The 18,133-nt window shown below is 40.6% G+C and overlaps 1 protein-coding gene across 1 annotated transcript in view; it reads right to left on the bottom strand.

Annotated features, from left to right (window-relative positions):
- The window catches only part of UBE2D2 (ubiquitin conjugating enzyme E2 D2), a 48,347-nt gene extending 35,948 nt beyond the window's left edge, over positions 1–12,399 (bottom strand). The window contains exon 1 of the mRNA XM_081034824.1: positions 12,077–12,399. Coding sequence (XP_080890950.1) covers positions 12,077–12,100 — 24 coding nt within the window. The 5' untranslated portion in view covers positions 12,101–12,399. The remainder of the gene's footprint in view (positions 1–12,076) is intronic.
- Between the last annotated feature and the right edge of the window lie 5,734 nt (positions 12,400–18,133).

Below are 18,133 nucleotides of genomic sequence, written 5' to 3'. Positions count from 1 at the left end.
AAATAAAAACTGACCTACACCACACCATGTAAGATGAAATTTAACAACACTGGTGACAAAGTATAACAGCAATACCAGAAACTAAAAGACAATGAAAATACTGACTGCAAAAGTAAAAAGTGCCACACTAGTGCTCCTATCTCAGGCTAAATCATGTTCACAGTTTGGACTAAGAAACTAATAGCTAGCTCCTTTCCGAATGCCAATAAAAATTGTTAGCTTCAAGTTGTTCCTCAAAGTCTGAACAATTTTGTCAATCTTTATCGATGTTGCATGTAACCTCATACAATTTAATTTCCACATCAAGTTATATTAACAGATTCAACAGAAGAAATAAGACATATACCCTGGGGGGAAAAAGGGACTGCATAAACATGTTTTGGGATTGCCACTGTAAGTTAAACAGATTTTGAGGTTTGTCCTATAGTGATGAAAATAAAGGGTGTAACTATTTACCTTTTGAAAAGATATTCAACTTTTTAATAAACCAATTTAATGAGTCTTATAAATCAATTTTAAAAAGAGCTCACAAACATGTGTGATTACGCCTATAAGCTCAATAATTTGAGGATTTTATTATTTTTAGTCACAATTAAAGCACAATGATTAAAGATACAAATAACCTTTTGATGGACAGGAATTTGGCCTATTACTAAACTCAGTGACGATATTGTAGCCTTGATGCAATACGTGAAGTAGGGGAGGTTCTACTAGTAATTCCGTATCACCCACAACAATGTACCCTTATCAAAACATGAATAATATTTCTAAATATGCAGACACCAAGATCATTAATTATCAAGAGAAGCCTTTGCTCATGACTAAACTTGAACACTAAAGCTAAATTAGGTAGGTCTGAATTTTAAGGGGGTCAGTAAGTACACAGATGTTGGCCATATCAGTGTTTAAAACTTTTTTAAACATAAAATATTTCATAATAAAAGATAAATTTCGGGACTCCAGCTATTTCTAGGGATGGAGACTATTTTATACAAGTCACTAGAGTTACCAAAATGGTCTCAGAGTAACATTAAACTGTCATAGTTTTCCCCAAGAATAGGCTATAGAAAATGCCATATTCCCTAACTTGGAAAAGTACTACGTGCTCATATCACTGGGCTGAACTTCCTCTATCTGTTTTTCTCTCCCCCCCTTTACTCCCCCACTCCTGTTTTAAGTAATGTTCTACATGACTAGCACTATTATTTCAACAGTTTTTATCTAATAATATGTGTCAAAAAGCCCTATATTTTACTTTGATTTTTAAAAATGGTGAGGACATCCACAGAGGGAGAGGCATGGCCCAGCACAGGATGTCCATGTTAGACAGTTAAGGGCATCCCGAGGGGAAGAGGAACTAGAGTGGTGTTCATGCAGGTGAGTCACAGCAATGGGAGGTTGATTATATACAGGAGAACTGATCAAATGAGTAAATATATTAAGAATCACAGAAGCCAGGTTTCCCGTTGCCAGGGGAAAAAAAGACTGAAAGGAAGAAGTATAGGGTGAACCCTATGGTTTCAGACTGGAATTAGAGGTACCAGTCTGAATTCATGGTTCTGATTACACTGAGAAAGCTTGGAAGCGAGATTCTAAGAGCAACGGGCACACCTAGCATCCAGATCTTGGTTTCTATATACCATTGTCCACTAAAAAAAACTGGGGATCCTTGGAAAAACAGATGATTACAGAGTTGTCGCAGAAGTAGAAGAAAAAGCCAGAAACATCTTGTGCCAGAATATAAAACAGTGCTCAAAGAATGATGGGAGGAAAAGAGCAAATTCGTAACAATTTGAGCATGAAAATAAATGATAATAATTATAACCTACCTGAATAAAATAGGAAATAATGAGTGCATACAAATATAGGTTTAAAAATGAGTACATTAGAATTTTGGAGTAACAGTGTGGTCCCCAGACTCCAAGTCGGCTCCCATTGACCCGACTCCTAGTATTCACACCCTGGTGTAGTCCTCTCTCCCACATTGTAGCAAGGATGGTCTGTGAGCCCAAAGGAATTAGGCTAAAGGAACGGCATGTCACTTCTGAAATTAGGTTCTAAAAAATAACGTGGTCTTTCGTTTGGTTGCTCTCTCTCTTTTCTGGAAGACTCTGAGGGAAGCCGATTTAAGCCCAGTCAGGCAGCCCTGTGGAGAGATACACGCGGTGGGAGAGGGGGATGAGTCCCTCAGTCCAACAACCCACAAGGAACTGCTAACAACCACGGGAGTGAGCTTGGAAGAGGATCCTCTAGCCTTCAGAGAACTGCAGCTCCAGGCAACAGCTTTGCTTGCAACCTCAAAAGACCCTGGGCCAGAATCACCTCGCTATAAGCCATTCTCAAATTCCTGATCTTCAGAAATTATGAGAAAACAAATGTTTTAAACAGCTAAATTTGGGGGTATTTTCCTATGCAGCAATAGATAAGTAATACAAACAGGATAAATACATTTTTTTCAAATTATTTATTCAACAAATTATTTATTCATTACAAAGGGGAAAAAAATAACTCTGTAGTAGAGAACCCTGGTAGACAGACATCCCCTTAGTCAAGTGACGAAAGTGAAAATTCTCAGTAAATGGGTCAAAGTGAACCCATTTCAGGTGCATACCACCTGACAGGATATAATGGGAAGAATCCAACCAAAATCATGCACCACTTGAGTGGGATACAGCATTGCTACTGTGGCATTCCTGCTAAAGATATAGGGCCTAAATTTTATCACAAGAAAACCAGATAAACCCAAGCTGAGGGACATTCTGCAAAATACTAATAACTGGATTATAATTTTTAAAAGTGTCAAGGTCATGAAGCCAAGGAAAGAGACTAAAGATAGATAATTAAATGCAAGGTAACTCTGGACTGGATCCTTTCCTATAAAAGGACATTATTGGAACAATTGGCAATGGGGTCTGAAGACTAGATGGCAGTAAGATCTCAACGGAAATTTCCTAATTTTGATGGTTGTATTGTGATTATGTAGCAGAATGTATTTGTAAAAAATACAAGTTAGGGTGCCTGGTTAGTTCAGTTGGTTAGACTGCAGTGCTCTTAACAACAAGGTTGCCAGTTGGATCCCCACATGGGCCACTGTGAGCTGCGCCCTCCACAACTATATTGAAACAACTACTTGACTTGGAGTTGATGGGTCCTGGAAAAACACACTTAAAATAAATAAAAGTTAAAAAAAAATACAGAATTGTACACCTGAAATCTATGTAACTTTACTAACAATGATCACCCCAATAATCTTTAATTTAAAAAAAATTGAGGAGAAAATCAAATTTAAAAAAACACATTAAAGGATTTGGGGTTGATGAGGCATCATGTTGACAACTTTGAAATGGTTAAAGAAAAGTGTTCTAAATATTGTATTTGCAACTTTTCTGTAGGTTTGAGATTGTTTCAAAATTTTAGAAAGTTAAAACAAAAACAGAAAAGCCCAATGGCAATTACAGCAATCACTTTATTAGAATTTGATTACATAATATATAGGACTGAATGGTCCCCAAAAAGATATGTGGCACTTCTGGGACCTATGAATGTTTCCTTATTTAGAGAAAGGGTCTTTGTGGATATAATTAAATTAAGGGTATTGATAAAATCATCCTGGATTACCTGTGTGGTTCCTGAATTTAATATCAAGTGCTCTTGTAAGAGACAAAAGAGAAGAGACCCACAGAGCAGAAGGTAATGAAGATGAAGACAGAGATTGGAGTGATACGGACACAAACCAGGGAAGCCAAGGAACGTTAAAAGCCACCCGAAGCTGGAAGAGGCAAGGAAAGATTCTCTCAGAGCCTGCAGAGGGAGTCTGACCTGCCGATATACTGATTTTGAACTTCTAGCCTCCCAATTGTGAGAGAATAAATTTGTTGTTTTAAGCCACTCAGTTTTGGGTAACTTATTTTAGCAGCCTTATGCAACTAATATAGATGGTATAAATAGTACATTTAATCTAAAGAAAATCAATCACTCCTGCTAGTATACTATTATTTTAAGGAATGTTTCTAAACTGTGGCTTCTGTAAAACAACTCTAGATTTCAAAAATGTCATCTGATATAAGCCCTTAAGAAGTTGGCAGAGGACTGCTGTCACTTACGCTGGCATGATGCTCTAGGTAGTAGGGGGAAGTGCTCAAAGGACAGCAGCAGATCCTACTATTACAAAATAATGTATTTTGTGTATGTGTTTCTTTTTTTGTTCATCTTACAAGATGTTAAAGAGAATCGTTTTTACTTCTAGGCCAACAAAAACATCACATGCATTACGAACACACTTACGTGACAATATTTTGTAGTTGAAGAAAAAATTTGGAATTCAGTCCCTTTTTCTGCTTTGAAAGTTTACAAAATATTATTTTTACAACATAATAGTGGCTTTTTTCCCTTTCTTTTTTGGTTGGGGTAGCAATGAAGTGAAATGCTAAACAGTCCTTAACACTGACACCCAAGATTTCAAGATTCTACCACTTCCATGGGTCAACATTACTGGGCAGTTAAACCAGCCACAGTGATAATTACTATTAAAAACTCCCCTTTCTGGAGTCCGCATTTTCTTTCTACTCATCTCCCACAGGCTTGCAGGGTGTGTGACTCTATCCCCATTCTATAGACAAGGGAGCTGAGGCTAAAGAAAACCAGTGAAGTGACTTGCCTAACCACAGGGTTAGAACATGACTCAGTAAGCATGATGCTCCAAAATCCTCCTATTTTGTCCCACCACACCCCTTGTGTTGGCATTTCGTGAATGTGGTTGGCAAAAACTGAATGCCTAATATGCATCAGGCATTCAGTGATATTCAGGGAATATAATGAATAAGACGAGAACTTTGCCCAGGAGAGCTCAGTCTAGAGGAGGTAATAATCAATCACGGCCACATACTAAGAAACAGTTCTATAATGGAACCCTACTGCCTGCATGCCTGGGGCATACTTTACAGAGAAGCCATTTCTGTTGGGTCTCCAAGGATGAATAAAGAATTCAGAAGGAGGAGGGGGTAGGGTGAGAAGACATTCTCTGGATAAGGAAAAGCAAAGACTAAAGGAAAATGATTCCGAGAAGGATCAATTAGAACTGTTTCAATTACAATAATATTTCTCATGAGATACTAATATGTATTATAGTAATAAAGGTGGCAATATTTTGTCCTAAATTTTGTCCATTTTTAATGTTTTTAAGAAATAACATAATTTGCCTTAAGAAATTTGCACATCACAAATCAAATGCTATCCATTGTTTTCTGATGCACAAACAGCATTTCACCATAGGCACTGTCTATTTGATTCCACTGGTTATCTCCTGTTTACTGTTGTAATTCAACATACTTTTGATAAGTTATTTAATCAGTTTATTGTACATTAAATATTTCTACTATACTAACCCCATTTCCCATGGATTTATAGCTAGAATACAGAAGTTTAAAAAAAAAAAGAGTCCTTTGATTAAGTCCGCAAAAGTCGGATTATTTTAAAACAAACATGAGCAAAGCATAGACTTCTATTTTTTTTTTAAATTAGGTGACCTGTCTGTCTGAGATAATCAGTAATGTTGGTACTAGCCTAATTGCATGAATATTGAAAATCTGCACTCTATATCCTCTTTTGCTACATCTGTTTGAAACATTTTCAAAGTATGCTGCAATGAAAACAATGTAACATTTAATGCAGCACCTGATGATCTCTTTTATTATGTAAGAAAAATACTATTCTTTAAGTGTTTGTTACTTTATAACAAAATGACAATGAATTATGTTCCATTTTAATATATTTTTGCTTTTAAATAATTTAATTTTGTGCTTGTGGTAGTTTATGTATTTTAATTAATTTACCTGGGACTATTTGTGCTGTCAATTTTAATCCAAGTGTGCATTGTTTTATGAACTCGTTTGAAGCTATCAATATTAGTTCGAAAAGTGTTCTAATAAAGTTGTGAAACACTAGATATGAGGAAGGAGACAGCAGTTTTAAGGGAAATGAGTGATAACCATGTTAACTGTTACAAAAGTTAAATAAAACCTGAAGTATCCATTGAATTTAGCGATTAAGTAATCATAAGTGATCTTACTAAACAGTCCCAGACAGTAAACAGACCATTCTTTTAAGAATTTTGGTACTGAAATGCCAGCGATAAAGAAGAGGAAGGCATGGGTTCTAGTCCAGGAGGAGGGTTAAAATAATTTTTTGTTTGTTTTTTTAGGATGAGGGTTAAAATAATTTTTTGTTTGTTTTTTTAGGATGAGGGACATCCTGGATAATTTTGGAAGCTGAGGGGAATTAGTAGAAAAAAGATCGGAACTAGGAGAGCAGCGTCAATTACTGGAGAGCAATGACCTGGCTGAAAGAAAACAATAAAATGGAAAGCAAAAGTTAGCCTGGCAAAGGGAAAAGTATAGCTTCTCCAGAGACAAGAGGAAAAAGAGGGATAACTAAGATGAATTTGGAGCAATGGCTGGCTCTAGAGTCAAGACTGCATGCATTGAAATCCTGGCTTTTCCTACCATGACCATATAATAATCACGGGTGGTTGTTTACCTCTCCAAGTCTCCCTTTTCTTATCTAACCAGGGAGAACAGAATTCTCCTAGGGTTGTTCAGAGGATTCAGCAATTCTGATACCAAGTGAGTATTCTAAAGATGGTAGCTGTGGGGTGGGGTTTTGGTTTTGTTTTGAAGGAAATCCGAAAGAATTCACATACAAGATTTCTATTTTCTCTGCAAAACAGATAATTGGGTCACCTACTGAGATTAAAACAGAGTGTTTAAGGAGGTAGGAAAGTGATTCTTAACTTTTGGAGAGATTAAAAAATCCATTTGACTCTGATTAAAGATATATAGAAAACAGAACATCCAAAATTCGCATTGTTTTAAGGGAGTTATAAACACCTTTCTAACAATAAAGAGATGTTGAGGAAAAGGTCCTCTGGTTCCAGGGCATAGTTTTAAACACCCAGTTGTTCGAACAAAAGAAAGAGATTGCATCCTCTGGATTTACATACCTGACAGTTATATAAGGGTAAATGACTTGCCAAAAAGACACTGGACACAATCAAGAAATCCAGGTTCTTGATCTAGCACTAATAAGTCAGTCACATGTCCTTTTCAGAAAGTAGCTCTGAGATATGTTACAGTGCTAAACTAACATTTTACAATTCTATTACTTGAAATCTCAATTGACTCTGTAGACAAAAGAACAAAAGGTACTTTATTTTCCTATATCATCATTTATTATGATTTGAAGGTTAGCCCAGAAACCTAACCACCAAAACTTTATTTCTACAGAAAAAAACAAGTGTGCTTCTGCATTTCTGGGATGAGGCTGCAGAGGTTCCTGGCAGCATCAGGCGTGAGTCAGGTATTCCGATCCTGGGAACAGCCTAGGATAGTTTAGCAGCCCTCTCTCTAAATATCCAGAATTGGACTTTGTCAACACTTCCTCTTTGTCAGTCAACAGTACAGTAATACACACAGGAGACTTCAAAGAAAACCTGGATTTATTAATAGTTCTTCAATGACAGCTGTTTAAACTACATTTAAATAGCAACATGGAAGAGGCAAGAAAGTTTCTCAATTCAATGAATCTTTTGTAAAGGAAAGAACCCTTTTCTAATTAAAAACAAAAAAACAAAAAACTTTCCAAAGATTTCAAGAAGCTTATCTTTTGGAGTAAGAGGTATGTCTGCTTTCCAAGACGGAACTAATTCAAACAGCCATCTTCAACCAACCATTTATTATGTTAAAGTTCCCAGTACTCCACAAGACCTTTTGTTTTGTCACTCTGATTGGAATTCACTCAGTTCGTACCTTTGATAATATTAATGTCATACATGATATCATACTTCTAGCACAGTATTTTAAAATAATCTTTTTAAAAATGTAGTAAACTTGTTAACAGTGTTACAACGCCTTCCCCACATCCTTAGGAATCATCCTTTGGTAATCTCCCATCTTAGACATTTTGAAAGTATGTAGTTTACAGAAAGATGATTCATAACATGAACACTTCACAATGAAGTTAAGAGCAAGATGTAAACTTCTACTGGGATCAGTGCATCTACCAAATCGGCTTTCCCTATAACCTCACACATAATCATACAAAACCTCAGCAAAGAAGTTAATTTGAAGTTTACATAAAACTACCTAATCCTGCCCAACTACCTAATCTTGCCCATCTACATTAAGCAATACTTTAGAACTTTTAAAAAGATAGAAAATATGGTTTAAATGATTTAATCCTTACACTCCTGATTACTTACTGAACCTCAGTCTTTCGTTATTTCTAATTCACACTGGTGCCTACCAACCTACCAAAAAGTATGGGTTGCTTTTTTAGATTTTTTTTTAATTGGTTACCAAAAATCTGGATTGTGGCTTTCCTTTTTAAAAAAAATGGAAGATCTGGCAACATTAGGCCCACAGATTCAGGCAATCACAACATTTGGAGAGAGCTGGGTAGCAGCTGCCCTCTTCTGATAGCACATGCAATTTTTAGTCTGTCCCCTCCACCCCCCATTCTCTTTGCTCACTTTGGTTACCTACCTGCCTGGTCTTTATAGCCAACAGGTTTGAAAATTTTATTTTACTGAGAACTAACTTACTTATGTATTGTCTCTTGAGGGGCCTTGAAAGAAGCTAGCCATAAAAATCTTTATCAGTTACAGAGAACAAACTGATGGTGGCTAGATGAGAGGGGAGTTGGGGGAATGGGTGAAAAAGGTGAATGGGATTAAGTACAAATTGCCAGTTATAAAAATAGTCACAGGGATATAAAGTACAACATAGGGAATATAGTCAATAATATTCTAATAACTATGTACGATGTCAGATGGGTATTAGACTTATCAGGGTGATCACTCTGTAAGGTATATAAATGTCTAATCACTATACTGTATGTCAACTATAATTGGAAAATAAATTTTAAAAACAATTTTTAAATCTTTACCATAGAAATAGATTAAATCAAGTGATGGTCCTGGTATTAAAGCTATGTATACCAAATGTTAACTATAATTAGCAGGATATCATTAAAATGTACAAGCACTGGAGTGGCCGGTTAGCTCAGTTGGTTAGAGCCGGATGGATCCCCACATGGGCCATGTGAGCTGCGCCCTCCTCTACAGTACTGTAAGAGAACCAAATAGCCTCCTGCATCTGTATAACAAACGTAAAGAAGAAAAACAGGAAGTTAAAAAGGTCTCTGATCAGTCAAAGAAACCACACAGTTCACAGAACACATGAAGACTTCTTCACTTGGAGCCTACTGGATCTTATTTTAGACATAATTTTAATAAGCTCTGAGATCTGGTTTCCCAGCCCACAACAGATGAGATGCAGCCAACTGGAAAAGGGCTGGGGGAAGGGGGGGTGCTGCAAGAGGGAAACACTCAAAGCATCAAAATCAAAGCTAAAGACCTATAAAGTCAGCAGAAAACGTTATAACTTAGCAGGCTGGGGCCACTCGGTGTAGCTACAAACAACCCCAGAGGGTCCCAATCCCTGCACAGAACTATACTGGATGTTCGTGACAACCCTCTTTGGTACATACACTTTGTTAAAGGATAGGTCAGGATACCTTAAAGAATGTATCAAAATAAATTCCACCAAAAGCTTTTTCCAAAAAAGACATGGCATTGTCAAATTCACAGAACACTATTTCCAGCTGTCAGAGAAACAAGATATTGAATTCCTAAAGATGCCACATGTCAAATGTATTTGGTTCTTAGCAAAATCTTATTAGAACCCAGATGCATTAGTTCATGATTATCTACAGTTGGTATTTAAGCAGAACTATTTTGTCAGAAAAAAACTGGGAAGGTTCAAGACCAAGGTCAATTATATAAGTAAGTCTTTTGGGGATTCCGTTGTAGATATATTCCTAGGGCTGAGGATAAGATAGGATTGGTATTATCCATATCTAGTAAGTCTGCATTCAACTTAAAATTGGCGTCATACAAAAAGCTTGGGGGGAAAATGATCTCCCTTTTGTTTTTACAATTGTTATTAACTAGTATACCAAAAATAAATTTTATTTTTCTAATCCCTGATAGTCTCAGAAGTTGGTCCATACTTTGAGGAGGGCTCTAGGCAATAAACTGGGGGAAGATACTGAGTTTCAAAAGTTCAAATTATCATTGTCTAAACCTGATTTTCCTCATTCAAATTTGTATAAGGGGATACTTTAGAGAAAACCTAGAGACTATGTAGCAACTCAAAAGAAACATTATTACTGAGAGCAAGCACGTTGGAAGATTAAAATGAATGTTTTAAGTGCTATTTCCCCCCTCTCTGAAAAAGATCCCTGTAACACGTTATCAATCTGTAGAAATGAAAGGCTATATCTCTTGACTGTAAGTTATCACATATACTCACTCCTCTTTAGGCTTCAAAATAAGAGCACAATTTTCTACAGGTAATAATCTCAAGTCGGTAACTTCCCGGAGACTTTATAAAAACCTAGTAACTCCTAAAACCCTTAAAAATGCATATACAGTTTTACTTGGATGACCATTCCTCAGTGTGTTCCTGCCCCTTGAATCGTTAAGAGATCTTTGCTTAAAGTTCAAGCTTCATTTAACAAATATCCTGCTTCATTTCAGTACAAGATTTACTCTGTCTAAAGACTGCCCTTTTTCATGTTAGAAATCAAAGAAGTCAAAAGAAGTTGGTAAGGATCTAACCTAATTTACAGTAACCATTGGGATTAATTTCACATTAAAGGTCTTGGATCGAGAACGGGATGAGGACCAACTGCTGAGCGGAGGTGTTTAAATTGTCCACCAATCAGCACTTTCACTAAGTGTAATGCAAGGTGAAAATTGGTTCTCTTGCCCTTGCATCTCCACCCCATCCTTCAGGATGGATAATCCCAGGATCTACTTCTAAATGGCTAGCGGTTTAATACAGCCAACTGAAACACCAAACAAGAATCACCGGTGGTGTTTCCCCACTTCTATGAAAAAAACGTGATAGTGAAAGGCACTAGGAAATTACAATATTAGAGGGGGGAACCCTAAGTGTTAAGCAAAGCCTATATTCTAGAAGCAGTATTAGGGAAACACTGTATAGGTAACTAACTGAATAATCCTTCATCTTAAAGGGCAAAGAAGTCCTTTCTAATCGAAAAATCTAACAAAATCCCTTCGAAATTAAAAGGGTCTTCCTGAATGTGTCACCTAATTTAAGCTGCAAAGGGAAACTTTCGGTAACTTCTCCAGGGGGTTTCAATGGTCAGGTTTCTACCTCTACTCCTGCCAATGTAACAGCTTTTCTAGAAGACCCACTCCTGCAAAACTGAAGTTCCTGATTACATTTGGCAACCTCAGGAATAAAACACTTCTCCCGCTACTTCCCTCCTCCCTCAAAGAATCAGTTTTTTTTTCTTTCTGAACTTCCTACTTGAACAGTTTCTGGACGAGTAGAGTGGACCAACGTGTGCGGCCGCCGAGAGGTGCGTGCACTCAAGAAATACTTGTGGATCGGACAAAAAGGCTGCTTCTGCTGCTTCTGCCCGCCTGCGGTACGGGCCCCACGCTCGGCGGTCCCGCGGAGAGCAGGCGGGGGGGGGGGGGGAGCCGGCGGGGGGGGGGAGCCGGCGGGGGGGGGCAGCCGGCGGGGGGGGGCCGGCGGGGGGGGCAGCCGGCGGGGGGGGCAGCCGGCGGGGGGGGGCAGCCGGCGGGGGGGGGACCCGGCGGGGGGGGGGCCCTCCCGACCTCGGTCGGAGGGGCCGCCCCAGCCCCAGCCCCCTCCGGGCCCGCCGGGACAATGGCCCCCTAGCGCGGCAGTCCCAGGCCGGGGACAGGCCCCGGGGCTCCGGGCCACCGCAGAGCCTAGGACGGAGGCCGGGCAGGACCTCTGAGCCGCCAGAGCACCTCCGGCCTAAGCGCGGGCTGCGCGCCCGGGCCTCCACCGGCGCCATCACTGCGACCGGGGTGTGAAGGCCGCCCGGCGGGGCCTGGGCGGGCAGCCGGGTCCGAGGAAGATGCGAGCCCGGTGGAGGCGACGGCGCGAAGTGCAGGCCTCGGCCTGCTCGGCGGGCCCGCCCCGCGGCCCGGACCCGCCACCGGCCTCCGGCCGCTTACCTTGTGGATTCTCTTCAGAGCCATCGTGGGAGGCGGGTGGCGGCAGCCCCCGGGGCGGGGACGGGGACAGGGGAGGGATGGGGAAGGGGCGAGGGGGCGCGAGGCCGCCTCGGGGAGCGCGGGTCGAGCGGAGAAGACGGCGAGTCCGGGAGCGCGGGTCCGCAGGGACCGACTGAGGGCCGAGGCCCACTCGGCTCCCGAGCAGCTGCAGCGGTCACCGCATCACCCGGCGGCGGCCCCTTTATGCGCTGCCGCCCGAGCCGCCGCCGCCGCCGCCGCCGTAGCTGCCTCTTCCTTCTCAGCTCGGCACCGCCTCCTCAGCCGGCGCGGATCCCTCCGCCGGGGAGCAGGAGCCCGGGCCGCGGGCTCGGCGGCGCCTGCGGGGCGGACGGCTGCAGGGGCTGCCGGCGGCAGGTGGACCGAGAGCCGCGCGGGCGGGCGGGCGGGCGGGCGGCGCCGCCGGGGTGGGGCCGGCCGGGCGCGGGGTGGGCCCCGGCCGAGGGGCAGGTCGGCAGGCTCGGGGATTGGAGGGCCGGGGGGAGGAGGGCTGGGTCGCGGCGCGGCGGAGGGATACGGGCCGCCCCGTGAGTCCCTTACGCGCCGTCGCCGTCGCTGTCGCCGCCACGGCTGCCTGGAAGATGACGCCGCGGCCCCAGCCCTCAGAGGAGATCTCGCGAGAGCCGTGGCGCGGGTCCTGGGTTCTCGCGCGCCGCGACTTGAGTCCCTTGCTTTTGACCCGCGCGTCATCAGAGATCAATCAACCTTTACCGGCGAGTGTTTTCCAGGTCGCTTGACTGTCCCCATAGCGTAGACAAACCCGGGAGCAGGCACGTAGTCCCACTGCGGTGTTCTTAAGGAGGAAGGGACTTGTCCAAGGTCACACAGTCCCCCCCGTGGCAGAGCGAGAACCCTTTCCCACGCCGCGTGTAACAGCCTGGACCCCTGCGAGGACTGTAGTTCCGGGCAGCCCTGCGACAGCTGTTCCGAGCGAGGCGTCAGCTGGGTGACAACTTCAACGTCTCTCGGCGTTGGCATGGCAGTCGGGGAAGTGCCCAGACCTCACTCTCTTTGGTGAATTGTTACAAACACGCGCTGCACCAATTACCATGTACAGTTTGTGTGTGCCGGTCGTGAAAACCCACCTTGTGGTTCCGATAACCATCAGGAACAAGTTTAGAAAACCTATTCTGGAGTCGTTTTTTAGGGGGTGGAGGCAAAAAGCTAACTCACTGAGCAACTGCTACTCTGTGTCGACTCTATACCAGGATCAATGAGAGGTAAGGCCAGGCCTGGGCTGGGAGGGCTTGTTACCTGGCTGGAGACACTTCCACGGGAGACTCGTAAGGAATGTTTCCCTTGGGAGATGATGTCCACATCTCAAGTGCACCCCGAGGTTTTCTGGTTCTAAAGCTGTTCTTTCCTCTATCCAGAAGGGACCTTTAAGATCATGGATTCTGACTCCTGAATTTAGACAGGAGAAACTGGAGCCCCTAAGAGAAGGATGTTGCCAAAAGTCATGCAGTAGAGCCCAGTCACTACTTATATTGCCTCACCTACTAAGTAGAGAAGGGTACGCCAATAGGGCAGGGCCACTGTGGACTCAGTGAATCAAAGGAGGGAAAAACCGTATCCAGTCATCCGGGTTGGGTGTGTTTGAAGTTAGAGGCGAAGACGAATATTCCACAGCCCCAAATTGTTTCTTCTTAATACGTGTGAGGAGAGAGACGAAAATGCCTATTGGTCACATTTTTTAAATTTTTTCTTCAACAATAGTTTTTTTTTTTGTATTAGGAAAGCAATGTATATTAGTTGCAAGAAATACAGATACGGAAAAAGAAGGAAATAAAAGTCAACCAGGGCCGGCCCGGTGGCTCCTGTGGTTGGAGCTCCCTGCTGCCGGTTAGATTCCGACGTGGGCCATTGGGCTCTCAACCACAAGGTTGCCGGTTCGACTCCTCGACTCCCGCAAGGGACGGTGGATTGCGCCCCCTGCTACTAAGATGGAAAGGACAACTTGACTTTGAGCTGATGGGTCCTGGGAAAAACACACTGTTCCCCAATAAAGTCCTGGAAATACACACTGTTCCCCAACAAAGTCCTGTTTAAAAAAAAGTTGTTGTTGTTGTTGTTGTTGTTTTTTAATAAAAGTCAACCATGGGCCAGCCCGGTGGCTCAGGCGGTTAGAGCTCCATGCTCCTAACTCCGAAGGCTGCCGGTTCAATTCCCACATGGGCCAGCGGGCTCTCAACCACAAGGTTGCCAGTTCAATTACTCGAGTCCGGCAAGGGATGGTAAGCTGCGCCCCCTGCAACTAAGATTGTTCCTTGAGCTGAGCGGCCATTAAGCTCCCAGATGGCTCAGTTGGTTGTAACGGCAGGCTCTCAATCACAAGGTTGCGGGTTCCACTCCGGCAAGGGATGGTGGGCTGTGCCCCCTGCAAGTAGAAAACAGCAACTGGACCTGGAGCTGAGCTGTGCCCTCCACAGCGAAGACTGAAAGGACAACAACTTTACTTGGAAAAAAGGCCTGGAAGTACACACTGTTCCCCAATAAAGTCGTGTTCCCTTTCCCCAATAAAATCTTAAAAAAAAAAAAAAGTCAACCATACTCTCAGCATCATCCAATGATTAACCATTTTTGATATGTGGTTTATGTCCTTCCAGTCTTTTTCTCTTACATGTAAATACATATTTTTCTTTGAAAAATATCATGTCATAATACTATGTGGTAATCTACCTTTATTTTAAAATAAAAATTGTTTATATTTAGGTGTACAACATAATGAGTTGATATACATAAACACATAAAACAAGATAATTAACATATCCATTTCCTTTTCTTTTTGTTTTTTTGCGGTGAGAGCACCTGACATCTTTGGCATCTACTTTTAAAATAAACAGTATATAGTGAATTTTCCTGTTTCAATACATATTTTAAGGGCTACATATTCTATTATATGCATGTACCATAATTATTTAACTGATCAAATTTATGGAAACATTTAAGTTGTTTCCAATTTTTACTATAAAAAAATCTTGCTACAGTGTACATCCTGTAGTTAATCTTTGTACAACTCTGAGAGCGCTTATTTAGGATAAATTCTTAGAAATGAAATTGTTTCATCAAAGAGTAATCAGATTTTGCATCTATGCTCATGAAGAATATCAGTTTATAATTTTCTTTGTAATATCTTTATGTAGTTTTCTTTATCTAGTTATTAAGGTTTTCTGGCCTCATAAAATAAATTGGGAAGTGTTATCTCCTCTGTGCTCTGAAAGAGCTTGAGTACGATTGTTATATTTCTCTTCCTTAAATAAGTATTTGGTAGAATTCACCAGTGAAGTCATCTGGCCCTGAGTTTTCTTTGTGGAAAGAGTTTGATAAGAAGTTCAATTTCTTTAATAAATATGGATGTTCGGATTTTTCTTTCTTCTTGTGTCCATTGTGGTAATTTGTGTTTTTAAAGGAATTAGTCCACTTCATTTAGGTTGTCTAATTTATTACAATAAATAATAATAATATCTTCTTATTTTTCCTCTTACCATCTGTAGCATCTATGATATCCCTTTTTGTATGCCTGATATTGGCTATTTGTATTAGATCACTGATTTTATACTTTTCCTTTTTTCTAATGTAAGTACTTTCTAATAAAGCATTAAAAGCACACTGCTTTTGCTGCATCCCACAATTTTGTTGTGTTTTCATTTTCATTCATTTTAAAATAGTCTAATTTCCCCTGTGACTTATTCTTACACCAAGGATTAATTTCAAATACTTTGGAATTTATTAGTCATCAGAGAAATGCAAATTAAAATCATAATGAGATACCACTTCACACCTACTGGAACGACTTAAATAAAAGACATTGACAACAATAAGTGATCACAGGGAAACAGCAATTGGAACTCTCATACATTTCAGATAATAGTGTAAAATGGTACAACCAGTTTGAAGAACTGTTTGGTAATTTCTTATAAAATTAAACATACATCTACCATATTCCATATTTCTCTTCCTTAAATAAGTATGTGGTAGAATTTCTTTGGTATTTACTCAAGAAAAATAAAAACGTTATGTCCCAAAACGACTTGTACACAAATATTCATAACAGCCTTATTCATACGGGTATGTAGTCCAAAAGTGGAAACAGCCCCAAATGCCTATCTACAGAACAATGGGGTAACAAATTATGATATATTCACACAATGGAATTCTACAATAACAACAAAAGGATAACTATTAATACATTCAACAACTCCAATGAGTCCCAAAACAATTATGTGAAGCAAAAAAAAAGAAAGCCACAAAGAAATATGAACTGTACAATTCCATTTATATGAGGTCCAGAAGCAGACAAATATAAATTTTGGTGTTTGAAATGGTTGCTGTTGTTGAGAAGATAATTTGTCAAGAAAGGGGTCAAAGAGGTTTTCTGGGTTCTGGGATAATGGAAATGTTCTATATATTGTTTTGAGTGAAGGTTACACAGATTATATATATGTATACATATGTATGTATATATTTATTATATACACACACTTGTCAGAACTCATGGAACTGAACACTAAATGTCTGTGCATTTCATTTGTAAATTGTGTGTATATATATACATATATATAATAAAACAATATCAAGTTTTTAAAGAATACACAGAATATTTTGATCTTTTGTAATGGATTTCTCCTTGGGGGTGATTTTTCCTCCCACTCACCCTGTATGGATCTTATGCCCTCAGTTTACCCTTCACTATCTACTGAAATTGTGAGCACACTGCATATTGGAGTTTGATCTCACTTCCTGGTTGTTAACCCAATGCTACCAGCATTATAGTATTTAAAGCCTTTTCCTTGACTAAGATGGTTCCCAGAGCTGACACCTGTGATTAAATGATAAGGAGGGCACTCTCCTCAATATAAATAGGCAGATGATTGCTCTGGACTGAGTAAAGAGCAGAGCCCAAACATTTTGGGAACTCTCTGTTTTTAAATCTCAGCAACCCTACAGAAGAGTCTATTGTGTCTTATTGAAATGACTGGTATAGACTATTAGGTAAGCCAGGAATTTATTTTCTAGCTCCATCAGTATGGTCCCTTTTTGTGATTCACCCCTCCCCTTTCTTCTGCCTCCCCCTTTTTGTGATTTTTTTCTTTTTTTGATATTTTCTAAGGCATAGTTTTAAAATATAAAAGTGACCTCAAACATTCCAGACTCTAAGATAGTACCACCATTACAGGCTATTAGAGGTTATTTATTAGAGGCTAGTGTATTTCCTTATATAGCTAGGCTTTGTGGTCAAATATTGGTGATTGAAGGAGAACTGACTCTGGGTGGTGAACACATAATGCAATACATAGATGATGTATTATAGAATTGTACACTTGAAACCTATGTAGTTTTGTTGACCATGTCACCCCAATAAATTAAAAACAAAAACAAACACTAGGCTTTGTGAGTTTGAAGTAGCTCATTTTTTCATGGTCAAAAATCAGAACAAAGGACTTGTTTACCAAGGGAATTGTACTCGATTTTACATTCTTTTTGTAAAGCTTCTCTCTCTCTCTCTCTCTCTCTCTCTCTCTCTCTCTCTCTCTCTCTCTCTCTTTTGCCACTCTCTCTTGTTATATATGATTTGGGGTATATACTCTATTATGCCTACCAGCACTTATTCTATTGTTGGGGTCTGGTCCCATATCCATGCCCTACTGCATAGAAATTGCTAAATACAGAACTGACCCTAGCTTTGCTATGTATAACACTTTCTTATGTTTGTTGGCAGCATGATTTTGGCCTAAAAGTCATCTTTCAGAAACCCAGACTAGGTTAGGTACCTTTATATTAAAGTCCTACCATCAGAGATTGATCATACTTTAATGTAATAGTTGGACAACTGTCTCATTCAACAGGCCGTCAGTTTCTGGAGAGCAAAGATGTTGTCTCTTTTTTGTTCCTCCTTTTAATCCCCAATGTCTGGTATATGAAAGACACTTGTTGAATGAGTTCATGAATGACTGGCTGAATAATGAGTAGCTCAAAAAAACCTCCTTTATACTCATAAGT

The sequence above is a fragment of the Rhinolophus hipposideros genome, assembly GCF_964194185.1.
Source record: "Rhinolophus hipposideros genome assembly, chromosome: 23".
NCBI lineage: Eukaryota > Metazoa > Chordata > Mammalia > Chiroptera > Rhinolophidae > Rhinolophus > Rhinolophus hipposideros.
This window is presented reverse-complemented; position numbering and strand designations above follow the sequence as displayed.